This window comes from Annulohypoxylon truncatum, assembly GCF_022578515.1.
Source record: "Annulohypoxylon truncatum strain CBS 140777 unplaced genomic scaffold F4807scaffold_54, whole genome shotgun sequence".
Taxonomy (NCBI): Eukaryota; Fungi; Ascomycota; class Sordariomycetes; order Xylariales; family Hypoxylaceae; genus Annulohypoxylon; species Annulohypoxylon truncatum.
In genome coordinates, this window is record NW_025953840.1 from 1 (window position 1) to 25,108 (window position 25,108).

At 49.9% G+C, this 25,108-nt stretch overlaps 9 protein-coding genes across 9 annotated transcripts; 6 read left to right on the forward strand and 3 right to left on the reverse strand.

The window, feature by feature from the left end:
* Positions 1-675: 675 nt before the first annotated feature.
* Positions 676-2,685, reverse strand: F4807DRAFT_446377 (uncharacterized protein). The gene is made up of 2 exons (XM_047999815.1): positions 2,470-2,685; positions 676-2,403 (listed from the first exon to the last, which is right to left on the reverse strand). Exons 1-2 carry the CDS (start codon positions 2,557-2,559, stop codon positions 760-762), a joined length of 1,734 nt encoding a protein of 577 aa, XP_047849080.1. The 5' UTR covers positions 2,560-2,685; the 3' UTR covers positions 676-759.
* A 207-nt stretch (positions 2,686-2,892) lies between these two features.
* On the forward strand, positions 2,893-5,239 carry F4807DRAFT_446380 (putative serine dehydratase domain-containing protein). Its single transcript, XM_047999816.1, has 3 exons — positions 2,893-3,043; positions 3,131-3,358; positions 3,423-5,239. The coding sequence occupies exons 2-3, from the start codon at positions 3,167-3,169 to the stop codon at positions 4,623-4,625; spliced, it is 1,395 nt and encodes a 464-aa protein (XP_047849081.1). The 5' UTR covers positions 2,893-3,043; positions 3,131-3,166; the 3' UTR covers positions 4,626-5,239.
* Positions 5,240-5,256: 17 nt separating this feature from the next.
* F4807DRAFT_446385 (uncharacterized protein) lies at positions 5,257-6,636 on the forward strand. The gene is made up of 3 exons (XM_047999817.1): positions 5,257-5,413; positions 5,475-6,231; positions 6,292-6,636. Exons 1-3 carry the CDS (start codon positions 5,324-5,326, stop codon positions 6,423-6,425), a joined length of 981 nt encoding a protein of 326 aa, XP_047849082.1. The 5' UTR covers positions 5,257-5,323; the 3' UTR covers positions 6,426-6,636.
* Positions 6,637-8,420: 1,784 nt separating this feature from the next.
* On the forward strand, positions 8,421-11,001 carry F4807DRAFT_454523 (subtilisin-like protein; the record flags this gene model as incomplete). The annotated part of the gene is made up of 2 exons (XM_048000591.1): positions 8,421-9,547; positions 9,621-11,001. The coding sequence occupies 2 exons, from the start codon at positions 8,421-8,423 to the stop codon at positions 10,999-11,001; spliced, it is 2,508 nt and encodes an 835-aa protein (XP_047849083.1).
* A 337-nt stretch (positions 11,002-11,338) lies between these two features.
* F4807DRAFT_325638 (glycoside hydrolase family 79 protein) lies at positions 11,339-13,757 on the forward strand. The gene is made up of 4 exons (XM_047995202.1): positions 11,339-11,815; positions 11,879-12,246; positions 12,329-12,685; positions 12,741-13,757. Exons 1-4 carry the CDS (start codon positions 11,676-11,678, stop codon positions 13,319-13,321), a joined length of 1,446 nt encoding a protein of 481 aa, XP_047849084.1. The 5' UTR covers positions 11,339-11,675; the 3' UTR covers positions 13,322-13,757.
* Positions 13,758-14,919: 1,162 nt separating this feature from the next.
* F4807DRAFT_326083 (uncharacterized protein) lies at positions 14,920-18,649 on the forward strand. The gene is made up of 3 exons (XM_047995206.1): positions 14,920-15,053; positions 15,150-17,930; positions 18,049-18,649. The coding sequence occupies exons 2-3, from the start codon at positions 15,365-15,367 to the stop codon at positions 18,480-18,482; spliced, it is 3,000 nt and encodes a 999-aa protein (XP_047849085.1). The 5' UTR covers positions 14,920-15,053; positions 15,150-15,364; the 3' UTR covers positions 18,483-18,649.
* Positions 18,650-18,945: 296 nt separating this feature from the next.
* Positions 18,946-21,300, reverse strand: F4807DRAFT_325888 (ATP-NAD kinase). Its single transcript, XM_047995205.1, has 2 exons — positions 19,284-21,300; positions 18,946-19,208 (listed from the first exon to the last, which is right to left on the reverse strand). Exon 1 carries the CDS (start codon positions 20,823-20,825, stop codon positions 19,419-19,421), a length of 1,407 nt encoding a protein of 468 aa, XP_047849086.1. The 5' UTR covers positions 20,826-21,300; the 3' UTR covers positions 18,946-19,208; positions 19,284-19,418.
* Positions 21,001-22,620, reverse strand: F4807DRAFT_471890 (Metallo-dependent phosphatase-like protein; the record flags this gene model as incomplete). Its single annotated transcript, XM_048002969.1, has 2 exons — positions 21,001-21,515; positions 21,633-22,620. 2 exons carry the CDS (start codon positions 22,618-22,620, stop codon positions 21,481-21,483), a joined length of 1,023 nt encoding a protein of 340 aa, XP_047849087.1. The 3' UTR covers positions 21,001-21,480.
* Positions 22,621-23,032: 412 nt separating this feature from the next.
* Positions 23,033-24,871, forward strand: F4807DRAFT_325871 (NAD(P)-binding protein). Its single transcript, XM_047995204.1, has 3 exons — positions 23,033-23,204; positions 23,318-23,401; positions 23,474-24,871. Exons 2-3 carry the CDS (start codon positions 23,349-23,351, stop codon positions 24,552-24,554), a joined length of 1,134 nt encoding a protein of 377 aa, XP_047849088.1. The 5' UTR covers positions 23,033-23,204; positions 23,318-23,348; the 3' UTR covers positions 24,555-24,871.
* The last annotated feature ends 237 nt before the right edge of the window (positions 24,872-25,108 follow it).

Consider the following 25,108-nt stretch of genomic DNA (forward strand, 5'->3'; position numbering starts at 1 on the left):
TAACCCTAACCCTAACCCTAACCCTAACCCTAACCCTAACCCTAACCCTAACCCTAACCCTAACCCTAACCCTAACCCTAACCCTAACCCTAAGGGGCTTTCGCCCTTCGGGAGCTTGCATTGTAGCGTGACTCATGGCACACTCGTCAGCATATTCACTTATCTTCGCCCATATGCTGTCTCAAGCCTGCATAATCACCTAGTTGAGCCCTTTTCAATATGTGTTATACCCTCAACATCTCATGGTCAAACCTAAGGCTAGGAGATACTACATAGTAATTCATAGCTGGTCAAATTACCTCAGTATTACTAGTCAAGAGCTATTATCGGTTTAACGGTTAGGCGTTCCCGTGCACTTCATCAGGTATAGCTCTCGATGATTTGAGTGGGTTTCGGATACATCAAGAGCTCGGGGCTGCGTAGGTTGTCTAGGTACAGATACCTAGTCTAGTAGCTATGCAAGGCGTTCCCGTACACCATATTTGGCCTAGGCTGTGCATAGCTATTAGTGTAGGCACTTATGCATTAGAAACCGCCAGTCTAGCATCTAGAGAGATACCATACTAGGCGTTAGTAGGTACACCCCAAATTCATTTACGCTTGGCCGTTGGTAACTACCTAGGGAGGCCTTTCGAAAATCTACCCAATCAGTATATTTTATCTTCATGGATACGTCGGACGTTTTCTTTGGAGCTTGATACTTTGGTCAGAATCGTACGGTATTAATGTATTCTTCTGTCATTCCGATGTCTACTTCCATTATCTTGGAAGCATAGGTCCCAGGACCATATGACGTGAATAAAAGCGATTCGAACCCATGCACCATCCGTATACGACTATGGATTCTATTCTTTGACTGTTATAGGAGTCGAATTTGCCTAACCCACCTCCGTCGTCGATAGCTTGGCAGACTGCGTAAACATGTCGATCCAACGTCTTCTCTACGTTGATGATATGAAGAACTTGAATAATTTGAAAGAGTGGAAAACTTCCCTCTTCGAGACAGCCTTCCCGGAATCGTTTACTCAGCCAGTCTTGCACCCAAGAACTTAGAGCTGGATTGTTCGATCGCAGAATGCAAGCTAGGAGCAAACCAGAGAGTCCTATTGTATAGGAGTTAAGTCTTACACAGGCGTCCCAGTTTATTCCGGCTGCGATTCGTAGAAGATTCATTATCCACGGCTCTGGCCTATTATAGGTGTCATTCATCTCCAGCTGGCCGTTGCTTGATTCAAGATTATCGAGAAACTCGGTGCATTGCAAAACTCGAGCGGTGACGTAATAGGCGAAATTCATCGCGGCGTCGTGAGATCGAAACCGTAGCGGCTGGATTTGCAAAGGGGCGGGTTGCCAGGTTACACTACTATGAACCGGATCGAATAGATCCGTTGGTAGTTCCGAGGGCGGTAGCTGAGCATACCAGTCGCTTAGGGCGTCCCGTTGGTGATTTAGCTGCTCTTCTTGTCTGCCGCGAAACCCGCACGAGCGAGACGAGTGTCCCTGTCGTATATTAGGCGGAATTCCGACACCGTGCAAGTCGACGTCCAAAGCATTATCGCAATAGAACATCAGGATTGCGGCGCTTAGCCGATAAGATTCGCAGAGTATCGTGAGAACTGATACTCGATTGTCAGGTACGGCTGAGAGACGTAGTAACGTTGGTTGGGTTACCAAGGGCGGATGATCCCGCTGGAAAGTGGCCGTTGCGAAATGGAACCTCCGCCACCAGTTGTGCATCTTAGATTGAACCCAGGCAGCGACAATGCTGTGTTCGTAGCTGCTCGGTTGGGATGAGAGACCCAGTTGGATATCTAGGAGCGTCCCCACGGCGGCTGAGTGTAAATAAAAGCCCTGAAAGTTGCTCGTCAACGATTCGAGGCAGCAGAATAAGGTGAGGACGACTAATGCGGTTATCGAATCTCGGTAGATATCAGACGGAGTCCATTGTGCCACGCTCCGCATAGCTGAACTAGAAAACTCCCCGCTGATACACTGCTGATCCAGATCTGGCCTGAAAGGCGATTTGAGATCGTCGAGTGGGTGGAGTTCTCTTGTCTGGGGATGCGACCGGCTCAGTTGACGAGCTGCGAGGGCCAACATCGTATCTGCGATCACTGGCGAAAGGACCTGAAGGTGTGTGAGTTTGTGGAAGACGGGGTGGAGAGCAGGAGCACACTGGTTTTCCCAGATGCTCATATAGAACAACTCTTTACTAGGTTTTATCGTCCTATTTAGCTTTAACGAGTAGCCAGGTGGGATTCGGCTCTTGCTTTCTTGCGTCCGGTGATCTCGAGACTCAGTCGGAGGGAAAGATACGCTGCGAAATTCCAATTTTGTAGCATAGCCGTCGCAGCGTCTTCCAAGTCGAACACAAGCGGTGCATGCGGGCTTTTGCTCATCGCACTACCGAGAAAGTGTCAGTTGGATTAATGACATTATTTCATCAATAATAACCGGCGGTGGATTGACCTTTTTGCGCCGTGCTCGGCAAGTGCGACATCCGGTGGTGCCCCGAACGATGGAGGTTTGCTTCGGACGTGGTGGTGCTGGCTTATACATCCTAGGCAATGTTTTATCTGAGCACCGATTTTACCTAGGTCTCCAAATCCAGTCGTATAGCATCTCTGCTAGGATCGAGAGAATCGAGAGAATCTCAGCAGATATTGGAATAGTATTAGCTGTTTGTTGTCGGGATACAAGAGACGGAGGACTGGCTATAAGCCCGCATGTTGACCTGCGTCATTAGCGCCGCCCCCACCAAAGTCAGCAAAGTATAGAAATGACGCTATTCCGATTATGGTGAACGGGAGCGCCAGGCATTAGTCGGGACCCACATGTGTTCCCACTCTCCTTGTCGTCCATACAATCTTGCAGGAATACCACTAGGCATCATCTACCTCCTACTAGATGCTTATTTGATGATGATATCCTCCTTTCGATTTCTCGGGTCTAGGAAAAATGATCTCCACTGATCAAATGATACCTATGAGAAGTAGATAGGTACTCTAGGCTAAGCACGTACTTCGAAATTGTCAAACGATAGGTATTAAAGTCCCTATCCGTCGACCAGCACCATCGATAGTTTTGATGAGATTTCTAGATTGCTATTATACTAAATTCTATTCGGCAGCGTCCAAAACGGAATTGCGCATATCAAAGGCCGACCATGGACACATCCGATCAGCTTATAGCTAGAAAGGCGAAGCTTGAGCAGTTGTACGTTGGGAAGGATATCGAGAATATCCCCAAGCCAGCAGTGGTCCTTGATGTCTCAAAAGCGCGCCGTCATTGCTCCTCGATGTTAGCCGCGACCAAAGCGCTAGGAGTTGGATTTAGACCCCATATCAAAACACATAAGGTCAGTCCCTGTCATAGAAATCAAACCCGCGGCCTTTGCAGAACTGATTTCAAACTGGCGATAGACTGTTGAACTCACGAAAATGCAAATTGGCGACGATGCAAGCGATGTTAAGCTTGTGGTCTCGACAGTTGCCGAGATCGAGCATATTCTTCCCTTACTTAAGCACCTTAAGAAAGAAGGGCGTCGTATCAATGTGCTTTATGGGCTGCCGCTTCCGGCTTCGCAAGTAGACCGCGTGGCTGAGATCGCATGTCAACTAGGCCCTGGTAGCATTTCTTTCATGCTGGACCATCCATCACAGATTATTTCGTTACGCCGCTTCTTCGATGCGGCAGGATTTCCTGCTGAGGTCTTCATGAAAGTGGACACCGGATATCATCGAGCAGGTCTCCCACCCGAAGCTTTAAACGCCGGCGGTCTTGTTGAAGCCGTAACTCGGCTGCATCTTGGAGGCGAGGCGATATTGGTGGGATTGTACTCCCACAGTAGTCTGAGTTATCAAGGCAAATCCACCCGAGAAGCCATGGATAACTTGTCTACGGAGATTAGAGGCTGCGTAGATGCGGTGAGGTATAACCACCAACATCTTCCAACCCCAGCCTTCCATCTCACGATCAGCGTCGGCGCGTCGCCTCAAGTCACTTCTATCCAAAACTTCGTCCAGTGCGACAAGCAAAAGAACGAGTCTGCGGATGATCTCATGGGTGTAATTCAGGATCTATCCACCGAAGAAGTTTCGGGAATCAAAATCTCTGTTGAGCTTCACGCCGGAGTCTATTCAGTTCTCGATATGCAGCAGCTGTCTACGAACTCCAGGAGTTCGATGGGCAGATTTGACGAAGAGATCGCAATCTCGGTTGTTGCTGAGGTAGTGAGCGTCTACAATGATGGTGAGCGACAAAACCCCGAGGCCTTAGTTGCGGTCGGGACGTTAGGACTAGGCAAGGAGCCTTGTCCTTCGTATGATGGTTGGGGTATCGTCGGTTCGTTACCCGCATTAGAAAAGGTTGGCTTCGAACGGAGACTTGTTGTGAAAAGAATCAGCCAGGAACATTCTATCCTTTCTTGGGATACCGACGACGATAATTTGATACCGCATTATCCGCAGGGGATCCCCCTCGAAGTTGGCCAGGCCGTTCGGATATATCCCAATCACGCTTGCATCACGGGCGCAATGTACGATTGGTACTTTGTGATAGATTCAAGTCAGTCCAATAGCCCAACCAAAGTCATTGATATATGGATGCGGGCTCGAGGGTGGTAATCATCGGCAAGCAACATTAAGTAAGGACTGAAATGAGGACTGCAATGCGGAATTGATGGCACTGTCTATAATTTTGAATTAGTAAGAGTCTGAAAGGAATTGTTGAAGAGAAAACCACAGCAAAGGTATTCCCCACCCACCTAGAAATCGTAATCAACCAATCAAACGCTTTCAATTTCCTTAGCGTTGCCTCATTTGGAAGTAATCGTTGACAGCGGATATAGCAAGAGAACTTAAAGTCCGCGGCATTGGCAAGACTGCATGATACTGGTTTATTGAACATGGTTAATTGAAATACTGGTATAGATTCCAGAGAGGTACGTTCGTAAGAGGAACCAATATTTCGTACTTCGTACACGACGCTTGCATAACATATTATTCCGGGATTTCCAGGAAACTCATGGGTAGAGTTGAAACCCGCGGCTTACGGGAGAGATTTACACGCTTACGATCCACCTGGAGGAAATTCACATTAGTGAATCCCGCGGATATATTCGTACAATTGAGCTGCTATCGCATTTCCCATAACGCTTTTACTGTATCATTTACATCAGATATCATTATAAATCTGTTAAAGACCTCTTCATTTTGAATTCAATATTTAATTCGCAACATTTTCGTATCCTACTTACTACGCTATCATAAGATACACTGCTACCGACTGTTTCAATACCTCCCTAACGTTAAAGTGGGTCAAAATGCCAGGCAATATTAGTGGACTGCAGCAATTCCTCTGCCCGGGAAAGCCCAGGTTTACGGACGAAGACCTCCCAGACCTAAGGGACAAGGTACGATTCTCTCTAGTCTACTTGATATTTACATCTCCGCATTTGCTTACAGTATTTTTAGGTCATTATTATCACCGGCTCTAATACAGGTTTGGGCAAAGAGATAGCCCAACTTGTTTACTCTAAGAATGCGAAGGTTTATATGATGACACGGTCCGAAGAGAAAGCTAAGAAGGCGATCGAGAGCATCAAGGCCGCCGTACCTAATTCGAGTGGAGAATTGATATTCATCCGCCTAGATTTAGCCGATATCACCACCATCAAAAGCTCTGCAGATCAATTCCTTCAAAAGGAGCAGGCCCTTCACGTCTTATTTAACAATGCCGGAGTCGGGTACCCTGATAAGGATGCCAAGACCAAACAAGGCTACGAACTTCAGCTGGGTGTCAACTGCATTGGATCGTTCGCTTTGACTAAGCTTCTAACGCCGGCGCTCGTGTCTACTGCCGAAGCGTCGCCGCCTGGTACGGTCCGCGTAGTCTGGGTTTCGTCTTCGGCCGCGGAAGCCGTGAGTCCTCGAGGCTTCGTGGAGGGTCTGCCCGGGATCCAGGACAGATCGGCATTGGACAAGTACAGCCTGAGCAAGCTAGGGAACTACCTGCACTCTACCGAGTTTGCTACTCGTCATAAGAATGACGGGGTAATTTCTATATCGCTAAATCCCGGGGCTCTCGATTCGGAATTTTGGCGAGATCAGGGCGCCGTGACAACGTGGGTCTTGAGGAAAACTTTGTTGCATCCACCGGTCTATGGGGCGTACACGAGTCTATTTGCCGGTTTCTCGCCCGAGATTACTCTTGCTCAGTCAGGCAGCCACGGTACGTGCTTCGTTCCAAAGTCCTTATAGTATCAGGAAGAGTGAATTAACTATATGTCAGTTGCTCCGTGGGGCATGATGTGGAAAGTGTCAAAAGAGATGATCGAAGCGTCTAAGACGAAAGCGGAGGGTGGCACCGGGGTTGGGCAGCAGTTCTGGGCGTGGACTGAGGCACAGATTGAGCCATATCTTTGAGGGCTACTTCATATCTCTTTTGGCGAATAGGCGATTAGGCACCTGATTACCTATGTCTTGTGAACGAAGCTTGTTCGGGGTGGGGGAGTCCGTTGGCGTTGAACGTGTGTGGTGGCTCGACTCTTGAAAGCCCAAATATTTCTAGTATATATCATCGAGACGTGTTCTTGTCGTGCGGAATAGTCCCTCTTGTGATGCAAATTCACGGATAGTATTAACAGCCCCCAAATCTGCGCATTGGTGAGTTAATCAAATGATATCGCCACCTCAATAAATACACCATATGAGCTTACTCTTAAAGTGAAGATTATATAGGTAGGTACCTATCTGATCTAGCAGATTACCAACTCCAAAGCGGCAAGATAGATGAAGACCTAGGAAGCTATCACCAGCTTTTGAAAAATTCCCCCTGTCAGTGGCCGGCTAGGCGTCTAGGTATGACCTCTCTGGCTTCCAACTCGACACCTTACCATACTCAATATCAATAGCTTCTATGAAACAAAAGAGAGGTTCCGCGTCTGTCAAGTCTCAATTACAGTTAAGGAATCTTCTACCTACCCTATCATATTTTCAACCAATTTTGGCGTTTCCAGGAAGAACTGACATAACTGTTACCATCTGTCACGAGGCGGAACTAAGAGGCTAGGGAAGAACGACGTTGTTGCGCGAAGAGCTCTAACTAACCCCTTCCAGGGAACGCGGTATACATACATAAACCTTCCTTTGTCTATAGCTAAGGGCTAGCTGCCAACAGGGCGGCCTCGTACAGGCCGACTCCCGACACCTCTGGCTACCAGCTCTCATGGAGGAAGCTTCTGACACCATCCATGGAAGCGCAAGCTCTATAATAAGATATAACCACCGCGACTTTGGTATGGTACTATCGTAAATCCCTTTTTACTTGCCAATAACTATTCTATCAAAAACCGAAGCATTGGAAATCATGAATTGCAACAACGTCACTTCGATACGACTTCCATTATCCGTAGGTCTGAAATAAACTCTTGTCTATTCAGCATTGGCTTTCCTCTGCAACGTGCCATATCTTAGCATTTGCCCACCGAATCCCTGAGTCTGTTTATTCGCGATCTAGTTGGTATCCGATACGAGGAATCCTGTGTTTAGCTAAGCACATGCCTATATAGGTAGGTAGATATGAGCGCGGCGCTGGAACTGGCGTCTTCGCGCCGGGAGAACGTATCGATCGGTCTATGCGACGACCGTTCTGGCCATGATCCGTCTTAGCTACTGTCTATGTCGGAACAATATTTACGAGGCTAGGTTTATAAAAATGGCGTTAGGTTCGTTCTTCTCAATTCCCCGTTGGTAAGATAGAAAGGATTCAGCTTTAGTTCATGATATATGTTACATCGGGCATAAATGACAGATACGGGAAGTTGTCACATTGAGGTTGCATAATTCATAACGAGCCTAGTATTATTTCTGGGCTATCCACAAGTTTCTCGTGACGGAGCCTTGGCGACGGTCACATACGAGAAATACCAACGTGAAAAGAGAATAGCCTCTAATTTGTGGAGAACGATACCCCGGCTATTTGACGGAACGAGCACGTCTGCCGAAAACCCATGTCGATATCGTGAATACTAGGGATGATTAGAATCAATGGCGACCAGCAAGATGCTGAAGGATTGTCGTCTTTCGAGCGAGGGGTACGATTAGCAGTTGCCCGCGTTAAATAGGGCGCGTTGACGGCGCATTTCACGTTGCTGGCTTCTGAGTTTCCATGCCACTTCGTCCTCGAGAAGGGAGCGGTCTTCGTCTTTGCTAGGCACGATGAGAGTACAACCTCGATTGCTCGCGCTCCTTGGAGCTCTAGCGTACACCACAAGCGCTGTCCTGGCGGCTGATGTGGACGACTCGGCAACAGATAAGTCGATAGTCCCGGGAGCATATATTGTCGAATTCCACGATGATGAGAGTCCCGACGCGCTCTACCAGGATCTTAACGCCGACGGCATCGACGTCGAACATCGCATGGACTTCAAGTTCCAGCTCTTTAAGGGCGCATCCTTCCACCTAAAGGGAAACGCTACGGATCCCGAAGTCGCTGCCGGCAAGATCGCGGGGCAGTCGCGGGTGAAGACGGTCTGGCCGGTGCGAAAGATCTCTTTTCCCAAACCCGACGCGCAGTTTGTCGGGAACAACGTCTCGGAACTCCTCAGGCACGTCAAACGTCAGGATGACAGCAACGAGAACGGCTTCACCCCGCATATCATGACCCAGGTCGACAAGTTACATGCGGAAGGCTACACAGGCAAGGGCCTACGGATCGGCCTCGTCGATACGGGCGTCGACTACAAACATCCGGCGCTCGGTGGCTGCTTCGGAAAAGGGTGCTTGGTCGAATACGGCTACGACTTCAACGGTGATAACGATACGTCTCCTGTTCCTATCCCGGACCCCGATCCCTACGATGATTGTGTCGGGCACGGCACGCACGTCGCCGGAATCATCGCCGCTCAGATGAACGAGTACAACTTCACCGGCGCCGCGCCTGGAGTGACGTTAGGCATGTATAAGGCAACCGGCTGCGGCGGGCAGACGACCAACGAAATATTGATAGCGGGATTCAACGCCGCGTTTGAGGACGGGAGCGACATCATCTCCTGCTCTGCGGGCGACGACTCCGGCTGGTCTTCGGATCCTTGGGCTATCATCGCTTCGAGGATTGCCGCGGCCGGCGTCCCGGTCGTGGTAGCGCCTGGAAACTCGGGCAACTTAGGCCTGTGGTACCCGTCTACCCCCGCATCGGGCGTTAATGTGACTGCCGTTGGTTCTGTCGAGAATACAGTCCTCCCGACCCTCCTAAAGGCGGCTACCTTTGGCCCGGGCAATGGAACTGGAGCAGAGCGCTTCGGTATCAGGTATGGCACTCCTACGTATCAGGTGAACGTTACCCTGCCGCTCTGGTCTGTGAGCAACAACGCGACCTCGGAAACGGACGCCTGCGGCGCGCTCCCCGATAGCACGCCGGACCTTGCCAACAAGGTCGTCCTACTTCGCATGCCGACTTCGGGTTCTACCTGTACTCAAGCAATTCAGGCCGGAAACGTTGCTGCTAAAGGAGGCCAGTACCTTCTGTGGTATAGCCAATCTAATGGGTAAGTCAAATTTTGCGTCGCTTGAAGAGGCAACTCCCTTTTCGCCTTTTTGGTTGCTCATGATGAATTATAGAAGTATCCCGGTCGCTTATGTCGCAAACGAGTCTATCAAAGCTGTTGCCACGACGTCTTCCGAGCAGGGCGCTAAGTTTATCTCACTGTTGAACAAGGGAGATACCATCACCGTGAACATTGACGACTCCACTTCCGCGGGCCAGCTCGTTCATAACTTGGATAATTCGGCCATTGGCGGATACATGAGCTTCACAAGCAGCTGGGGTCCCACCCAAGAAATAGACGTCAAGCCCCAGTTTTCTACGCCGGGTGGTGATATCCTGTCGACCTATCCGTTGGCCCTGGGCGGATACGCCATCCTCTCGGGTACCTCGATGTCTACGCCTCTGCTGGCGGCTATCTTCGCCCTCGTCGCGGAGGTCCGCGGAACTCTCGATCCTCAAGTCCTTCGTAGCTTGGTTTCTGCCACGGCGAAGCCATTGGTCTGGTTTGACGGACAAGTTGCGCACGACGATATCCTCGCGCCCGTCCCGCAACAAGGTGCGGGAATCGCCCAGGTTTGGGACGCCGCGCACACGTCCACGATCCTCAGCGAGAGCAGCTTCTCGTTCAATGATAGCGATCACTTCGTTGGCGAGCGAAGCTTCTCGATCCAGAACACCGCTCAAGAGGACGTGACTTACGTTCTCGGCCATACTAAAGCTCTGACGATGTACACGTTCGCCGACTCCGGAGGCCCCGTCCTCGACACGACGTACTTCCCGAACCCAACCGCGGATGGGTGGGCCGAACTGGCCTTCGTCTCGGACCAAGTAACAGTACCGGCTGGCGGAAGCTCTAAGGTGACGTTCACGCTTACGCCTCCGCAAAATCTGAACGCGACCTTGCTGCCCATCTATAACGGTTATGTAACCCTCAACAGCACGAAGGGAGAGTCGCTCGTGTTGCCGTACTTGGGTGTGCTTGGCAGTCTGTACAATACGCCCGTGGTCCAGGCTGGCTACGACGGTGGTGTCTACCTGACCAACACGGACGGACACTTCAATATTCCTGTCGCGGCCAACACCACGTTCACGCTGAATCGTCCTGGTAGTAATTCCAGTGCGAGCGGTGTCGTATATCCCAAGCTCAGTATATCGCCGACGTTAAATGCGCCTCAGCTCCGCGCCGATGTCGTCGCCTTGACGGACACGGGTTTGCCGACGACCGAGTGGAAAGGATACGACATTATTGGCTCCCTGTCAGGATTCCCTATCACGCTAGTTCCGCGAAACGGAGCCAGCAGTTATTTCAACGGCATGCTAGACGATCGCACCGTTATCCCTGAAGGTACCTATAAATTCGTCACGAGTGGTGTCAGGGTGTTTGGCGATGCTTCCAAGGAGGAAGATTGGGATATCGTCGAGTCGGTACCTTTCGTGCTCAAGTACTTGTCATAATTTTAGATGAAAACTACTCATACCTAGTTAATTGATCGCTTCCATGAAACGAACTGAGCGAAGTCTTTTTTGCGTCCCATTCTGCAACCGAATAAATTCAAGCGCCTACCTGGTAGTTAACCAAATCAAGGAAAGATATAAATAACTCAACTTCTTGTTCAAGACACGTTTGAGCTCAATCTATATACAACTGGACCTCAACGGGGAAATAAACGACTCTGTCGATTGTCATGAAGTTCTATGCTCATTAGGATAAAATGAAGAGGGAGGGGGTTCCGTCGAAATTATGCGCCATTACGAATGTCGCTAAGTCTTACCATGCGCTGCATGCGTGTTAATTTTAACAACGACTTGGATGTTGTTGTTTTATTTCCGTGGCTTAATTTATTATTGGTGGAAGTGAGTTACTGCGGAGATCTAGAACTTGTTGGTTAGGTACTTTTCCTGCTACTTATAGCCGATCTTGATCCGTACGTAGCAGTGTAGCCGCTTGGAGGAGCACGAATGTAACATGTGCCGCATGCTTCTAAATTCATCCAGGCGATGTAAAGCTGTGCATATAATGAAGGGATCCCCTTCTCGAAACCTCTTAGGAGGTTAAAATAGGCTGATGGTCGCCTGTTGGTACAAATACGTATGATTAGCACGATCATATTCCTTTGGGTATCCACACTATGGCTTTTTTCGGAATTCTTGCTCTGTCCGTAGCTGCGATCCGGGGCGCGGCCGCGGCTGTCACGTTCACTATTCCTAGCGAGGCGCACACGGGAGGATATAGTTACGCGCCTCTAGATCCGGCACCGGTGGGGATATCGTAAGTCACGGACAACTAATTCCCGTAACCGGTGTTTGCTAAGTACTTACATCGATACGATAGCTTCGAGTTCTTCGCCTTCCCATCCTACTTCACCAACGTCACCGCCACGACTCAGTGTCTTTCTAACTGGAAGGACTTGACGGGAGTGTGGCCGCCGATTCGCATCGGGGGCACTACGCAAGACCGGGCTCTATACGATTCGTCAACTTCGGCATACGTCGTATACAGTGTTTCTAGCCCGGCTGACGCGCCTGCAAGTTTGACGTTCGGCTCAAGTTTTATGACCCTTGCGGGATCATACGACGGCACGGTAGTAGTCGGATTGAACAGGGGCAAGAACCAGATCCAGAACACGATCGATGCTGCCAAGGTCGCCGTATCAGAAGTAAAGAATCTGCTTGCTATCGAACTCGGAAATGAGCCGGAATGTACGTATATCTGATCCCTGCGCACCTGTTTGCGCACCTGTTCGGATCTACGCATCGCGGTAGCTGACTATCCACCTTCAAGATTATTCCGGCGCGGGACAGCCTATCGCCTCGGGAAGCTGGTCGCCTGCAATCGATGCGGCTTCGCAGAATAACTGGGATATCTCGGTCGGGACCGCCGTACAAAAAGCGCCGATTATCCAAGCAGGCAATTCTAACGATGCTCCCCCGACATGGGGCGCGGCGGAGTTGATTGCCACGGAGAACGCGACAGTTAAGCAATACGTGAAGACGTACGCCCATCACAACTACCCAGGCGGCAGCGTGAGCTCCCTAATGAGCCATAAGAGCATTGCTACCAATTTACATGTCTTTGACGCCGACGTGGCCGCTGCTTTGAAGGAGAATAAGCCGTACGTTTTCGGCGAGACGAATTCAGGTACGATCTGTCAAATGAAAAAATGATTTGACTTGATATTGACGTCTTTCGATAGTATCCGGTGGAGGGGCAGCTACGGTGTCGCCCACGTTTGGAGCGGGACTGTGGACGATGGACTACGTCCTGCGCGCGAGCTATAGCAACATATCTCGGACGTATTTCCACCACGGAACGGTCGGTAACTGCCAATATTGCTTCTGGGGAAGGTACAGCATGGGGGCGCCCTACTACGGCGCGTACGCCGCAACCGACTTTCTCGCGAAGGCGTCTTATCTCGCGGCGCTTGACGATGGCAGCAGCAACTACGCCGCGTATGTTTCGTTTGACTCAGACGGTGCGCCGCTGAAGGCATTGCTATATAACTCAGACTACTTCAGCGGGAGCGGCAGTCGGTCCAGCCAATCTTTCGTACTTCAGGGGTTGACGGGAAGCTCGCTAAAGGCCAAGAGGTTAACGGCGGACAGCGCCCAATCTAGGGTTGATCAAGGCGCGACGGTGACTTATGGGGGCCAAAGTTTTACCGACGGCAGTTGTAATGTTTCTGGAACCGAAACTTACGAGACTGTAGCGGTGTCCAACGGACAGGCAACGGTCACGATAAATGCTAGCGAGGCTTTAGTAGTTTTGTTACAGTAACAGAGTGGTTGTTGAGTTGTAGAACGATAAATCTCAATTCCAATGGCTCCGGACCATAATAAATGCATAAAACAATGGGAGCGATAAAAGTATATTTTATGCGTGTAATTCTAGCACCTTATGTAATATGCGCTTTTAGGTACAGTGTCGTACAGTATCATACAGTACGTACATATCTCAATTACTGTTTCAACGTTAATCCACATTTCAACCTTTTTAGACTTTCAGGGGTCCCGCTTTTATATAGGGCTGACAGGCTAGAATCTCTCTATCGTCCTTCCCGTTTACCCCGCCTGCCCGCTGCGGCTGAGGTGGGTTACCAATTCCATTATTCTCACGTTGTCACATGAGACTTATCTATTCACATAAAATGCATTTCATAAGAAATTAAATAAGTGGCTCTGCAATGCACGACCTATATCTATCCGTAATACCTGTTAAATATATGTTGACCTCTCATCATGATGGGATTGTAGACGATTCTACTCAGTGGGGTTAAGGTACCTATTGTTGAGAATGCCGTTGGTCCCGTGAAGGCCTGTGCTGTTACTTGAGAGAAGTTCTGGCACTTTTAGTCGCAATCGAGGTGGATGTGCACCAATACAATCAAGCAAGAGGTACACATTATGCATTCACCGATTGCGTTAAGTCAACAACACCCAGGGCATCGCACACAGTCAGGTGCCCAGTCAGCCAGTCAGGTGGTACCAAAAGCAACCCGGGTACATAAAGTGCATGTAACTTGAACCCTGGAAGCTCCGTCAGTCGTCAAATCCATGTTGTTTATCTTTTCGTTGCAGTGGACCTTCCTTGCTTTTTAACTTCCAGAACCGCAGTATATACTAGGTACTTCTGACTGTTTGCGAGTCCCATGCCCAACACCTTCCCATGTGTTGATACATATGTTCCTAGGTACATATTACCACGTACCTAGTACCTAAGGTAGTATATGGAATAAGGCAATTTAGCCCGTAGCCTCGCCCGTCTCACGACTACAACAACATTCTATCTATCCGTATCCTGAAGATATTGCGGAAGGCTATCGAATTCATCCATTTTCTCTTCGTCCTCGATAATTACCAAGGTGCACCGAGCTCCGCATTTCCTTGTTTCGCGTTCTCCCACAAACACAGTCCGAAACTTACCAACTTACTTAGTGCCGTACTGTAAACTTCCGAGCTTCTCACCACGGCTTTCTTATCGCAGATGCCTTGTAGATGGTCCTAGCCCGCGTTTAGTTTGCAACGGTGCTTGGTATTATATTTTCTGCATCAGCCTCATCCCTCTACGATCCGTCTCGAGTAACCCATATTTTCGTCTTCACTCTTTATTTCTTATTCATTTGAGAAGAAAAGGAACCGATTTTTCGGAGCCGCGACTAGTCACTGGTTTCTTACGCTGAGCCCGCGTGCACGGAAGCCTTTCTGCTAGGCTATCATCCTTTCCTTCCAAGATATATTACTATCTCTATCTTTCCCCCCGCTCCTCCGTCCTTATCCGATAGAATAGAGACGAAGGTATGTATCCTCTCGACGTGGACCTAATATGTTTCAACGTTTGAGATTCGATACTCGATATCCAATAAAGAGCACGTCTCAGCTGATTCACCTTCAGGCTGCGGTCTACCCCGCCTGTAAGAGGGAAAAGTCAACACGCGCGCCCTACGGCCGAGCTCGTAAACTGCGTTAGTAGATGAGGCAGAAGCGGGCAACAATCTGTCATATTGGCTCGAGTGCGTTCCCATACCCGCAGCTGTTTTCCTGTCCTTTTCTACGTCTACGTTCTCTGGAATAGCACAAAAATCTCGTCGCCGACTAACACATCTTAGGTTTAACCGACCGTTGTCCCCAAAACCGTTATATTAAGCTTAGGTAAGGGACGTGGTATCAAGGTTTCCCAAGTTATCCAAACTGTCAATGCGCGGTCGCTTTCCAGAGTCTTGTGGTTGCCATACGTGACCGGCGGGTGTCAGATAAACGGGTTTATATCGCATTTCTGGATGGATTCTACCGCAACTAAGCAGCTTTGTGAACTCCTTTCATCATGGGCCCAGGTTTAGAGACGATCAAGAATTTCTCGAATCGGCTCACTCGTTTTAGACACCACAGAAATCAAGAGACTACCGACGATAACCACAACAGCAAGGAGTCATCTCTGAATCTGAATCAAGCACCGGCCTCGGCTTCGACTTCGCTAGCCGCGAACCAGGCCCACTCTAAGAAAGCTCTGGGAGCGTTCCCCTCAGCATCCCCCCATACGCCATCTACGACGCCTTCAAGTCAAGGGCCCGGCTTATCGCAGCCGTCGAAACTACCGCCTATGGCAGAGAACAAGCCAGGACCCCCTAACATGGCATCCTCTTCATTTTTCCCTGGGTCGTCGAAGACTTTTCCCGCCACTAAAGCAGCTTTTGGCGAAAACTTGCATAAGTCTACGTCAAAGGGACAGAGCTTCAACGGCAATGGCCAGAAAGGCAACCTCGGTAGTCGATTTAACCCTATCGACTTAACCGAAACTTCGACTACTCATCCGACTCATAGTACTTTTCAGGTCCCCGACTATTCCGAGTCTTCCCAAGGACCTTTCGGGACGACTAAGCCTGGACATCCAACGCTTTCGTGGTGTCCAGCCCCCCCGACCAATCCGCACCATCCACCCCACTCTTATCCTGCAGTCCCGTCGATGCCAAACCAATTTCATCCGGGCGCCCCGTGGGAATTCATGGACCAACTCCCAGATGGTGTAATCCCGCACCCCGCGCCCGACTTCCCGTTCACGCAGGAATTATGGGCCTCGTCTATGTTAGATCATTTGTTCGCGCAGCAACAGCCGTTCGGTGGTTATCTCCAACCACCGGGACAAGCCGTCGGCCAGAACGCTTCGGCCGAGAAGATGCCCGCTCAGCATATGGGCGTGCAGTGGGGCTTATCAGGATACAACGCGGCTTTCCCAATTCCCTCGCCTGAGCTGCCGAGGGAAACCGAGGCCGAGAAGATGGCGATCGACGTCGAAAGTCCCGGAAACAGTAGCGAATCATCAGCAGATCTAGAACGGTCTCCGGAGGATATAGCTGCGATCGGTTTGGCTGTGAAAGAGCTGGAGCCCTTGCAAGAATTCGTTCGCGGGTGCCTTAGGCAAACGTGTACTAGGTGTACGAGGAATCTTAAGAGCGTGCCCAAGCCCATGGAGTCTACGGACGTTGTGAAGATGACTACGGGATGGACCAAGGCCGGAGGAAAGGTGCTGCTAGGTGCTGCGTGCCAGAACGTATTTTGCACGGCGTCGACGTGTCTCGGTTGTGGGAAAGCGATCTCCTCTGTCGGGATGAACGGGTCGAGTGCTGAGCTTAATGTCTCCGGAACGAAGATCACCGTGAGCTGGTGCTGCGATGCTGGACGACTTGCCGCAATCTGGGCTCTCGCCTGCGGTTGGGACGCCCCGAGTTGGAAGTCTCGAACTGTGAGCCGCGTAGTTAGCAAGGTCCGAGAACGAGCCAACACCAAATCTGCCGCGGTGCAGTGTGCGCTGGAGCCGTCGCATCCCCAAGCCAACGCTAGAGGAGTTGGCTACGGTGGTGGGCGACTAGAGTACTTCCCGTTTCCCAATCTCCCCTACCTCCACCCGCGATCGCGTACCCGCCCTACACCTAAAAAGCCGGTAGATATTCAAGAGTGTCTCTTACACGAAGCCTATTTCCGGATCGTGACTGTGCTACTTCCGTCTTGCACGCGGACAAACCCCCTCGACGTTTCGCCGCCTACCTTCTTCGCACATATGCTTTCACGCAGCCCCCTGATGGAAAAGGCTGCGGCGATGCTGAGCAACGACTCTATCGACGAGGTTGCTCGTCAGTACCAGGTTCATGACGCCGTGCTGAACTTTTTCGATGCTCTAGGAACCCACCCGGCAACAGCGCAGCTAGTGTATAACGACCGCTGCCTGTATCATCCGAAAGGCGGGAGTCTGTTGGAGGTCTCAGTCGGTCCTATCAAAAACAAGGGCAGGATCCTCGTCAAGGACACCGGCAAATCTCTGCTCGCGTTGATGGACAAGCTGGCGGCTCAGTCCATGACGGTTCTCCGACATGCTAAGACTAACCGTGCCGAGTTCCAGAGCAGAGAGGGAACGGACATGCTAAACATTAGCGAGCGAATTAGCCAGCTCTCCACGCAGCACGAGGCTAATATGCAACGGCTCCGAACTACGATGGAGATAAGCGAAGACAAACCAGAGGTCAACTTTACCGAATGGCACCGCGAGAATTGCGTCAGCAATGTCGAAGACGAGATCGTCATGCGAGACTTCTCGTGCGCACAAAACGCAAGACATGCGATCCCGGCCCGTGGACGTATGAAGAGGTTGATCACGGAGCTATCGACGCTGCAAACATCGCTGCCAGAGGGAATTTTCATCTGCCACGGATCTTCCCGACTCGACATCATGAAGGTGTTGATTATCGGACCCAAACAAACCCCTTACGAGCACGGTCTGTTCGAGTTTGACTTATATTGCCCCCTAGATTATCCCAACTCGCCGCCCTTGATGAAGTTCAAGACTACGAACGGTGGTAAGATTCGTTTCAATCCGAACTTGTACGAAGATGGCAAAAGTAAGTGAAAAACTCTTCCCCCTTCATCCCCGATACGCTCTTACGTGAGCATAAGAGCACTAAACCTTGCTATAAGAATGTGCTATGTCAGAATATTACTAATGCTAGAGGCAAATAGTATGCCTTTCCCTGCTTGGCACGTGGGCCGGTGAGCCGTGGAGAGCCGACCAGTCCACTCTACTCCAGGTCCTTGTCAGCATCCAGTCCATGATACTCTGCGAGCAGCCATGGTACAACGAGCCGGGCCGGGAGGAAACGGAAAACAAGACACAGTCGGTCAGGTATAACAACGAGATACGAGCCTGGACTATGAAGCACGCTATTCTGCCATGGATAAATGCCGTCGGCGCGAAAGACACGGTCCCGAACAGCGACGCTTCCGCAGCAGTGACCTCCGTCTGGCAGGAAACAGCCCGACTGTACTTACAGGCGAACGCGAAAGATATCTTGCATTCGTCCAAGCAAGCATGCTCCAAGTCGAAGAAAAGCGCGTTGCAGACTAATACCACACTTGTCGGCACCGCTCTTCAGACTCAGGGATATTTAGATTAGAATAACCGAGGTACTCCCAACGAAGGGCCAAGACGAGTTGAGGTACATGGTCTAAAAGGCACTGGCATACGGTGCGAGATTTTGGAATCTGGAAGACTCCCTTCTCTTACGAATCCCATCCATCCGATTGGCGAAACTACGGCACAAGCTTCACCCTGAATTCAGCCAATTTGACTAAAGGCATGCGAGAACATAGCTCTGTGACCTCAGCCGCGACATACACGCCTCTAAGGGACGACGGAGTGGACAAGACGGGTTAGCTTATAAACCCCATCAGGTACATAAACCGCGAACAAGTTTCGGCGTCTAGCCTATAACTATGGAAGAAATCAGTCAGTTAAATATTGAGGCGGTGGTTTTCAACAAGCCGATGTGCTTAATACCTCGTGCCCGGCTTTGTGGTAGCCACTGTCCTAGTAGATAGGTAGATAGTGCATGATGCTTAGGTATAACTCCAATTGAACCGAAGATATGCACATCCATGAGCAATCCTACATACCTGTGTAGATACTTCATAGACACTTTCCTTGAAACATGGGTTAATATGTATCACAGAACGAACCCTTTTACTTTAGAACCCTGGGTAGAAGCTGGAGGTTAGCCTCTAACCGACACAAACGTAATAAATCTAGACCGATCATCGTAAGGACGTAGAATTTTGATATGGCGTTATTATTTTAAACTACACCGACTTTGTATCGACCTTATTTATGGGTATCTTCAAACCTATACAAAAAGTGGCGTCGGCCAGTTAGCTTATGAAGCAGGGCTAGAACGCCTGAAAATCAAACGTACTCATACCTCATTTGACCTTTCCTTAATACGTCGGCAGGAGTTCGTCAGTGATGGCCGCATGTAAATCAGATGACCACCTACGGGCCCCCATCAATTTATACAGCAACGGCAAGGCCCCAATTCCTATCGAGTTCGAGAGGTTCATTGCCCCTCGCCAAATGGATAGTTGAATTTGAGCAGGCCGATCAACCCACCAACCCATCCGTCATCGTCTTCGGCGATTCCATCCCGCTCGCTGTCGGCTTTGCTTGGAGACCGGATAACGCAGGGTACGCCACCGGCCCAGCTACCGTCGGGGGTACGGCCGACAGTTTCTCCTTCGACTCGAATCTCCATTCCGATGGTTACCCCAGCCCTCCGCTTGCCGTCGATGCTAACCTCGAGTTCCCGCCCGCGGTTCTTCTCGCTTAGTTTAAGAACAACCTTAGTATTCAGGGGAAGGCCGAGGGGTCTAAAACTAAGGCTGCGAGCACAGATTGGGGTGATCAGCAACGTCTTGACCAACGGGTGCATGATGCTCCCGCCGGCAGACAGCGAATACGCCGTGGATCCTGTCGGCGTACTGATCAGGATCCCGTCGGCTACTGCCTCCGTCAAGAAGTGGTTGTTGACGTAGACATCGATGATGGCAAGGTGGGGGTTCGGGCCACGGTGGATGACGAGCTCGTTCACGGCGTGGAATTGTCGGGAAGCGAGTGGTCGCTCTACCGCTTCTCCTACCCGCTGGAGGTCGGGATTCTGCGGAATGGACTGCTGCGGCTCGGCAGTCGAGGTCGGCATGAGCTGCTCATTCACATTGACGCCGGCGGCGTCGTAGACTCCGACCTTCAGCCGATGACGCAGGAGAATCTTGCTAGAGCGAGTGAGCCCCATACTCTTCCCACGAACACCGTCCCAATTGCTATGAAGGTGACCCTCGTCTTCGTCAGGCCGGCTGTTCGTAGCGACCTGCGTATGAGGGCCCTGCAAGTCGGTGACGGCGACGCGGCTACCGCTCATGTATACCTCACGCCAGGCGCGCTTATATTCTTCGAACTTCCACTCACCAAGAAAACCCAGCGTTCCCATGCTGAAAGACAAAATCGGCGGCACGGACGCGTGGAGGCTAAAAAGGCTAGCTGCGCGCAAGATGGTTCCGTCGCCGCCCAAGGTGGCTACAAGATCGATCTTGTTAGGGAACTGGCCCGGATCGGAGGTGTAGATGGGAAAGGGTAGCGACTCGTGGATGGTGGACGCGACCCGATGTTCGAAGACGAGGTTCAGGTTGGGATATTCGCTGTGGATATGACTCGCGAAGGAGGCGGCAGAAGCGGTGACCTTCGGAGCGAGAAGCTTGGGGATGATAAGGATATTCCGAGGGGGTGCCGGCCACTGGAGAGATAACAGTGAGGACGTCGAACTCTCCTTGTACTTAGGCAAGATGCGATCGGGAAGAGTGGAGACATCGAGGATCTCGCGGCGACAATGAGTGACCGAGAACGATCGCGTACGCGGAAAACATCGTGCGATGAGACATGAACGATCTCGAAGAATCATCGGTCGAGACATATTTCCTTTCGATCCCCCAATTCGAACCAAACACCAAATGCTCAAATACTCGTGCTCCTACAACTTTACGTACCACAGCTGTCGCCCTTCGCAACTCAGACTTCAGGACAATGTAACACAATGTAGTGGCGGACGGACGAGAGATATGGCGTCGCGTTGAATCGCATGGTTCGTATGGGAAGGTAAGTAATATAGGCGAAGGCGAAGGAAGCACATATAGCACTTTAAAGACGAGCCCTTATACATAAATTCCCAATGTCAAATGAAGTAATAAGACGAAGTAGATAGAATTATTGACAATGCTGCTAGTCTGCCAGTTCACCCCATGATAGATTAACCAAACCCTTTCCTAAACCCGGTGGTGGATTGGACTGGGTGGACGGGACTTATAACATCGCCTCTGACACACAAGGTGGTTATTTTGCTTGGTGTTAGGGCAAGGAGGAGTACGACTACGATGCGATGATGTATTTGAAAAAATTAAGAGACCGAAAAAAAAATGGAGTACCGAGTACCGGACCGTATTCTGACCATTCTGATGGTGTAATTCATACTGTATTCTTCCATAGTCCGGTAGTGGGACCGCTAAAATATCCGTCATAAAAGTTCATTTATCTTTGGAGCGAGCCATCATACATAACTCCTTCCCAGCTCTTCAAACTTCACCTCCTTTTCTTACTTGATTGCAAGCTACTTAGTCCAGATATTTCTTTATCATCTTCTAGTTGTGAATCCTGCTTATTTCCGCAGATTCACTCCGTCAGATTACCGATAAATCGTGAAGCGAGTCCCCGTCATAATTGTTACCATTCGCCTTATCGAGCTCAATGTCCACCAGCCACGGAAGCTGAATCGGGTGTTCTTCGTCGCCTTGAATTGCCGCATTGATGAAGAGAGTCTGCCTTTCTTCCAAAAGCTTATTCTCGTCTCCAGTACAATGACTTACATAGCGAAATATTCCCTCGGCGCATAATTTGGTCTCATTTGACTTCTTCGAGGCCGCTTCCGTCTTGTCCTCGTCGGCTTTGGACTGCCGGAATCTCTTCAAGGTTTCGATAACAACAGACTTGGTGTTATCTATATCTGTGAAATAGGAAGGGACGTTACTTATCTTCTCTCTCCAGGTCACTATTCTTGCTCCCCAGCCTTCGTGGATGTGACCAAAGCAGTGCAACCTTGGACAAGTTCTGGCAACGGCTGCGAACAAGTCTGGACAGCCAGCTCTTTCCCGGGAATGCGTGAAATCCATGACTCCTTTCGGAGGACCGTGGGTAATGACTATATCCGTCCCCTTTTGTATAGGAAATTGGTGTCCCTCTTCCGGATGATAATGGAACCCCCAATCGCCAAGTGACGGTGTATATGAGCTGGCGTAAACCGTTAGTGCGGCGCCGTTTTTGAGAATAAATCGATGAGTACCCTCATCCAGAAATACGATCCCTGCATTCTCTGCTTCTTCCTTTTCGAATAGCTCTCTTGCTTCCCCAAATTTACCGTACTCTTTTGCCACTAAGTGTGGCTCCAAAGACGGCTCAGCTTCGGCAACTTTCCTTTTAAATATCGGCACGTCTAAGGTAAAATCATGATTCCCGGCAATAACAAGCTTAAGAGAGGCGTTGATGTTTTTTAGGAGGTTGAGAGAAGTTTGAAATTCGGCGATTTTGGACTCTTCTGTCAGGTCGCCGCAGTGGATGGCAACGTCCACGTGATGACGATGGTAATTTCCAGACGAGAACTTCATGCCGTGTGTATCTGAGAGGATGAGAAAGCGAGTCTTTATATGCGAATCCGACATCAAGGCAGATGGCATGGCCATGATGCTGTAGCCCGTGCCGTAGATGTGTTCTAGGAATGTTGTTAATATCTAGATCTAATTGATCACACTTCGCGATACTAGAAAAATACGCAGCAGATGATAACGATAGTTTATATCGACTAGAAGGGAGGCGATTCGGAGAAACAGTCTTTAGAGTTAAGATGTTCAACAAATACTAGAGTTTAAAGCTTGGCACTTCGGCCACCATACTTGAAAGTATCAATTGGTACGAGGTATAAGGTTTGCGACAACTTAGCACCAGCAGCTAAGATAAGAAAGTATAGGAGTTCGGTACGTTATAGCCGCTAAATGAGGGGTGAGACAAGCCTAACAGTATGAAAAGAAAGAGAAAATATTGGATGACCTCATGTCTCATTATAATATTCACCTAAGTGGTATTTTTGACCAAGTACGTAAAACGAGACTATTCGGCCCGCTATCCGTCAAAACAGGTAATTATACCAGTCGGACTAGTTACACATCGTGACAATTCCCCCCGCAACTCATGACCTTACAAATTTACCTTGAGTGCATAGAAAATGATCCGGTAGGTCGTATGTTAGGTAAGTAGAGCCGTTTCTCCTTGTATATAAATGTCTAACGCACCTATCTCTTTCCAATCAGCTCGATATTCATATACAAGAGGCACGTAATAAGTAATCATTTATGAGAAAAGTATATACACCACCCGCACATACGCTAATACGATGAGCGATTCGGTTACTAAGTCGACATTCAATGTCGGTGTCGTTGGTTACGGGTAAGTCGACTAGCCATGAGCTTTTGGCATTTCTGATAATTTTGGCATCCATTAACTTGCTTGTTTTTCTAGACTGTCGGCCACTGTATTCCACATTCCCTTCATTTCAGTCACGCCGTCCTTCAAACTTCATTCCATCCTACAGCGTGATCCCAGCAAGTCATCATTATCTGCCCCTCGGGATCATCCCACCCTGAAGCACTTCACTGCTTTAGACCAGTTCCTTGCTGACCCCGACCTCGATGTTGTCGTCGTCACCACTCCCCCTCAGACACACTTCTCCTTTGCCCAGAAGGCCTTACTAGCGGGAAAGCATGTGCTCGTCGAAAAGCCATTTGTGCCTAGCGCAGCTGAGGCGGATGCCCTCGTCAACCTAGCTAAGGAGAAAGGCCGCCTGATATGCGTCTACCAGAACCGTCGGTGGGATAGCGACTTCTTGACTGTCCGAAAGCTCCTCGCCGATGAGAGCAAACTGGGTCGTATCGTCGAGTTTGAGACACACTTTGACCGCTTTCGACTGGAGAAGCCCACTAACTGGAAGGGCTCGCTCGGGATAGATCAGGGAGGCTCGGCGCTCTACGACTTAGGCACCCACCTCATCGATCAAGTATATGTATTATTCGGAATGCCGCAGAGCGTTTTTGCCATCCTCTCCAGCCAACGAGACGGCCTTTTCGTGGGACCGCAGCAACCGAACCTAGAGCCCGATAGTTTCACAGTGCAGCTATTTTACGAAAGCGGTCTCGTCGCCTTCGCGCGTGCTGCCGTCGTGAGCGCCGAGGTGCGGCAGCCGAGGTTCTGGATCAGGGGAACCAAAGGCAGTTACCGCAAGGCGGGCTTGGATTCCCAAGAGCCCCAGCTAAGGTCTGGAATGAAGACGGACGACGCCAACTTCGGACGGGAAAATGCTGAGTGGAACGGAAAGCTTACGCTCGTCGGCGACAACGGTGATTTTCAAGAACAAGACTGCCCGAACGTCGAGCCCGAGACCTACAGCAAAATCTACGAGCTTTTCGGTCAGGCCATTGTTCACAATCGCGAGCAGGATGTGCCCGTGCCGGCTTCGCAAGCAAGAGATGTTCTCCGAATCATTGAAGCCGCCAAGGAGAGCGCAAGGAATCGGCGTGAGATCGAATTATCTCAGAGAACCTAGGTTCAGCTCGCCTTTCAACTCTCGGAGTACTGCGATATGTGAATGCAAGCATGGATATCGCAGCCCCAGACTCAAAATCCCAAAGTTTAGCTAATATGGTAATAGATATTCCACGCCAGGGAAGAAATATGTATATAAACTGTCCATAGTGTTTTATTTCTGTCGTCAACTCTTGGGCTTCAGGGCGTGCGAGGCTCAAATACGGACAGTGGCGTACCGATGCCACACTCATAATACATAACATAACTTCATCTGCCTAATAAGTCGTTCCCTTATATATAACATCTTCTTAGGTTCTCTTCTGCGGTTAGGCGCCACATATTTATGTTGTCCCACCGTCCCAACATAGATACCTCATTAGATCGTAAAAAGTCTGAGTGGGGCTGAGCTTTCATGCTACCATGCGCCGCCATGCAAGATCATCAGTCTGACCGAAAACTCCTATACTCCATGGTATCATTGAATAATCTATCGATATTGGTATCTGGCACAAGTCCTCTTTCTAATATTGCTGCCTCTCTAATTATTTCGTGTGCAACGTTCATATCGAAAAC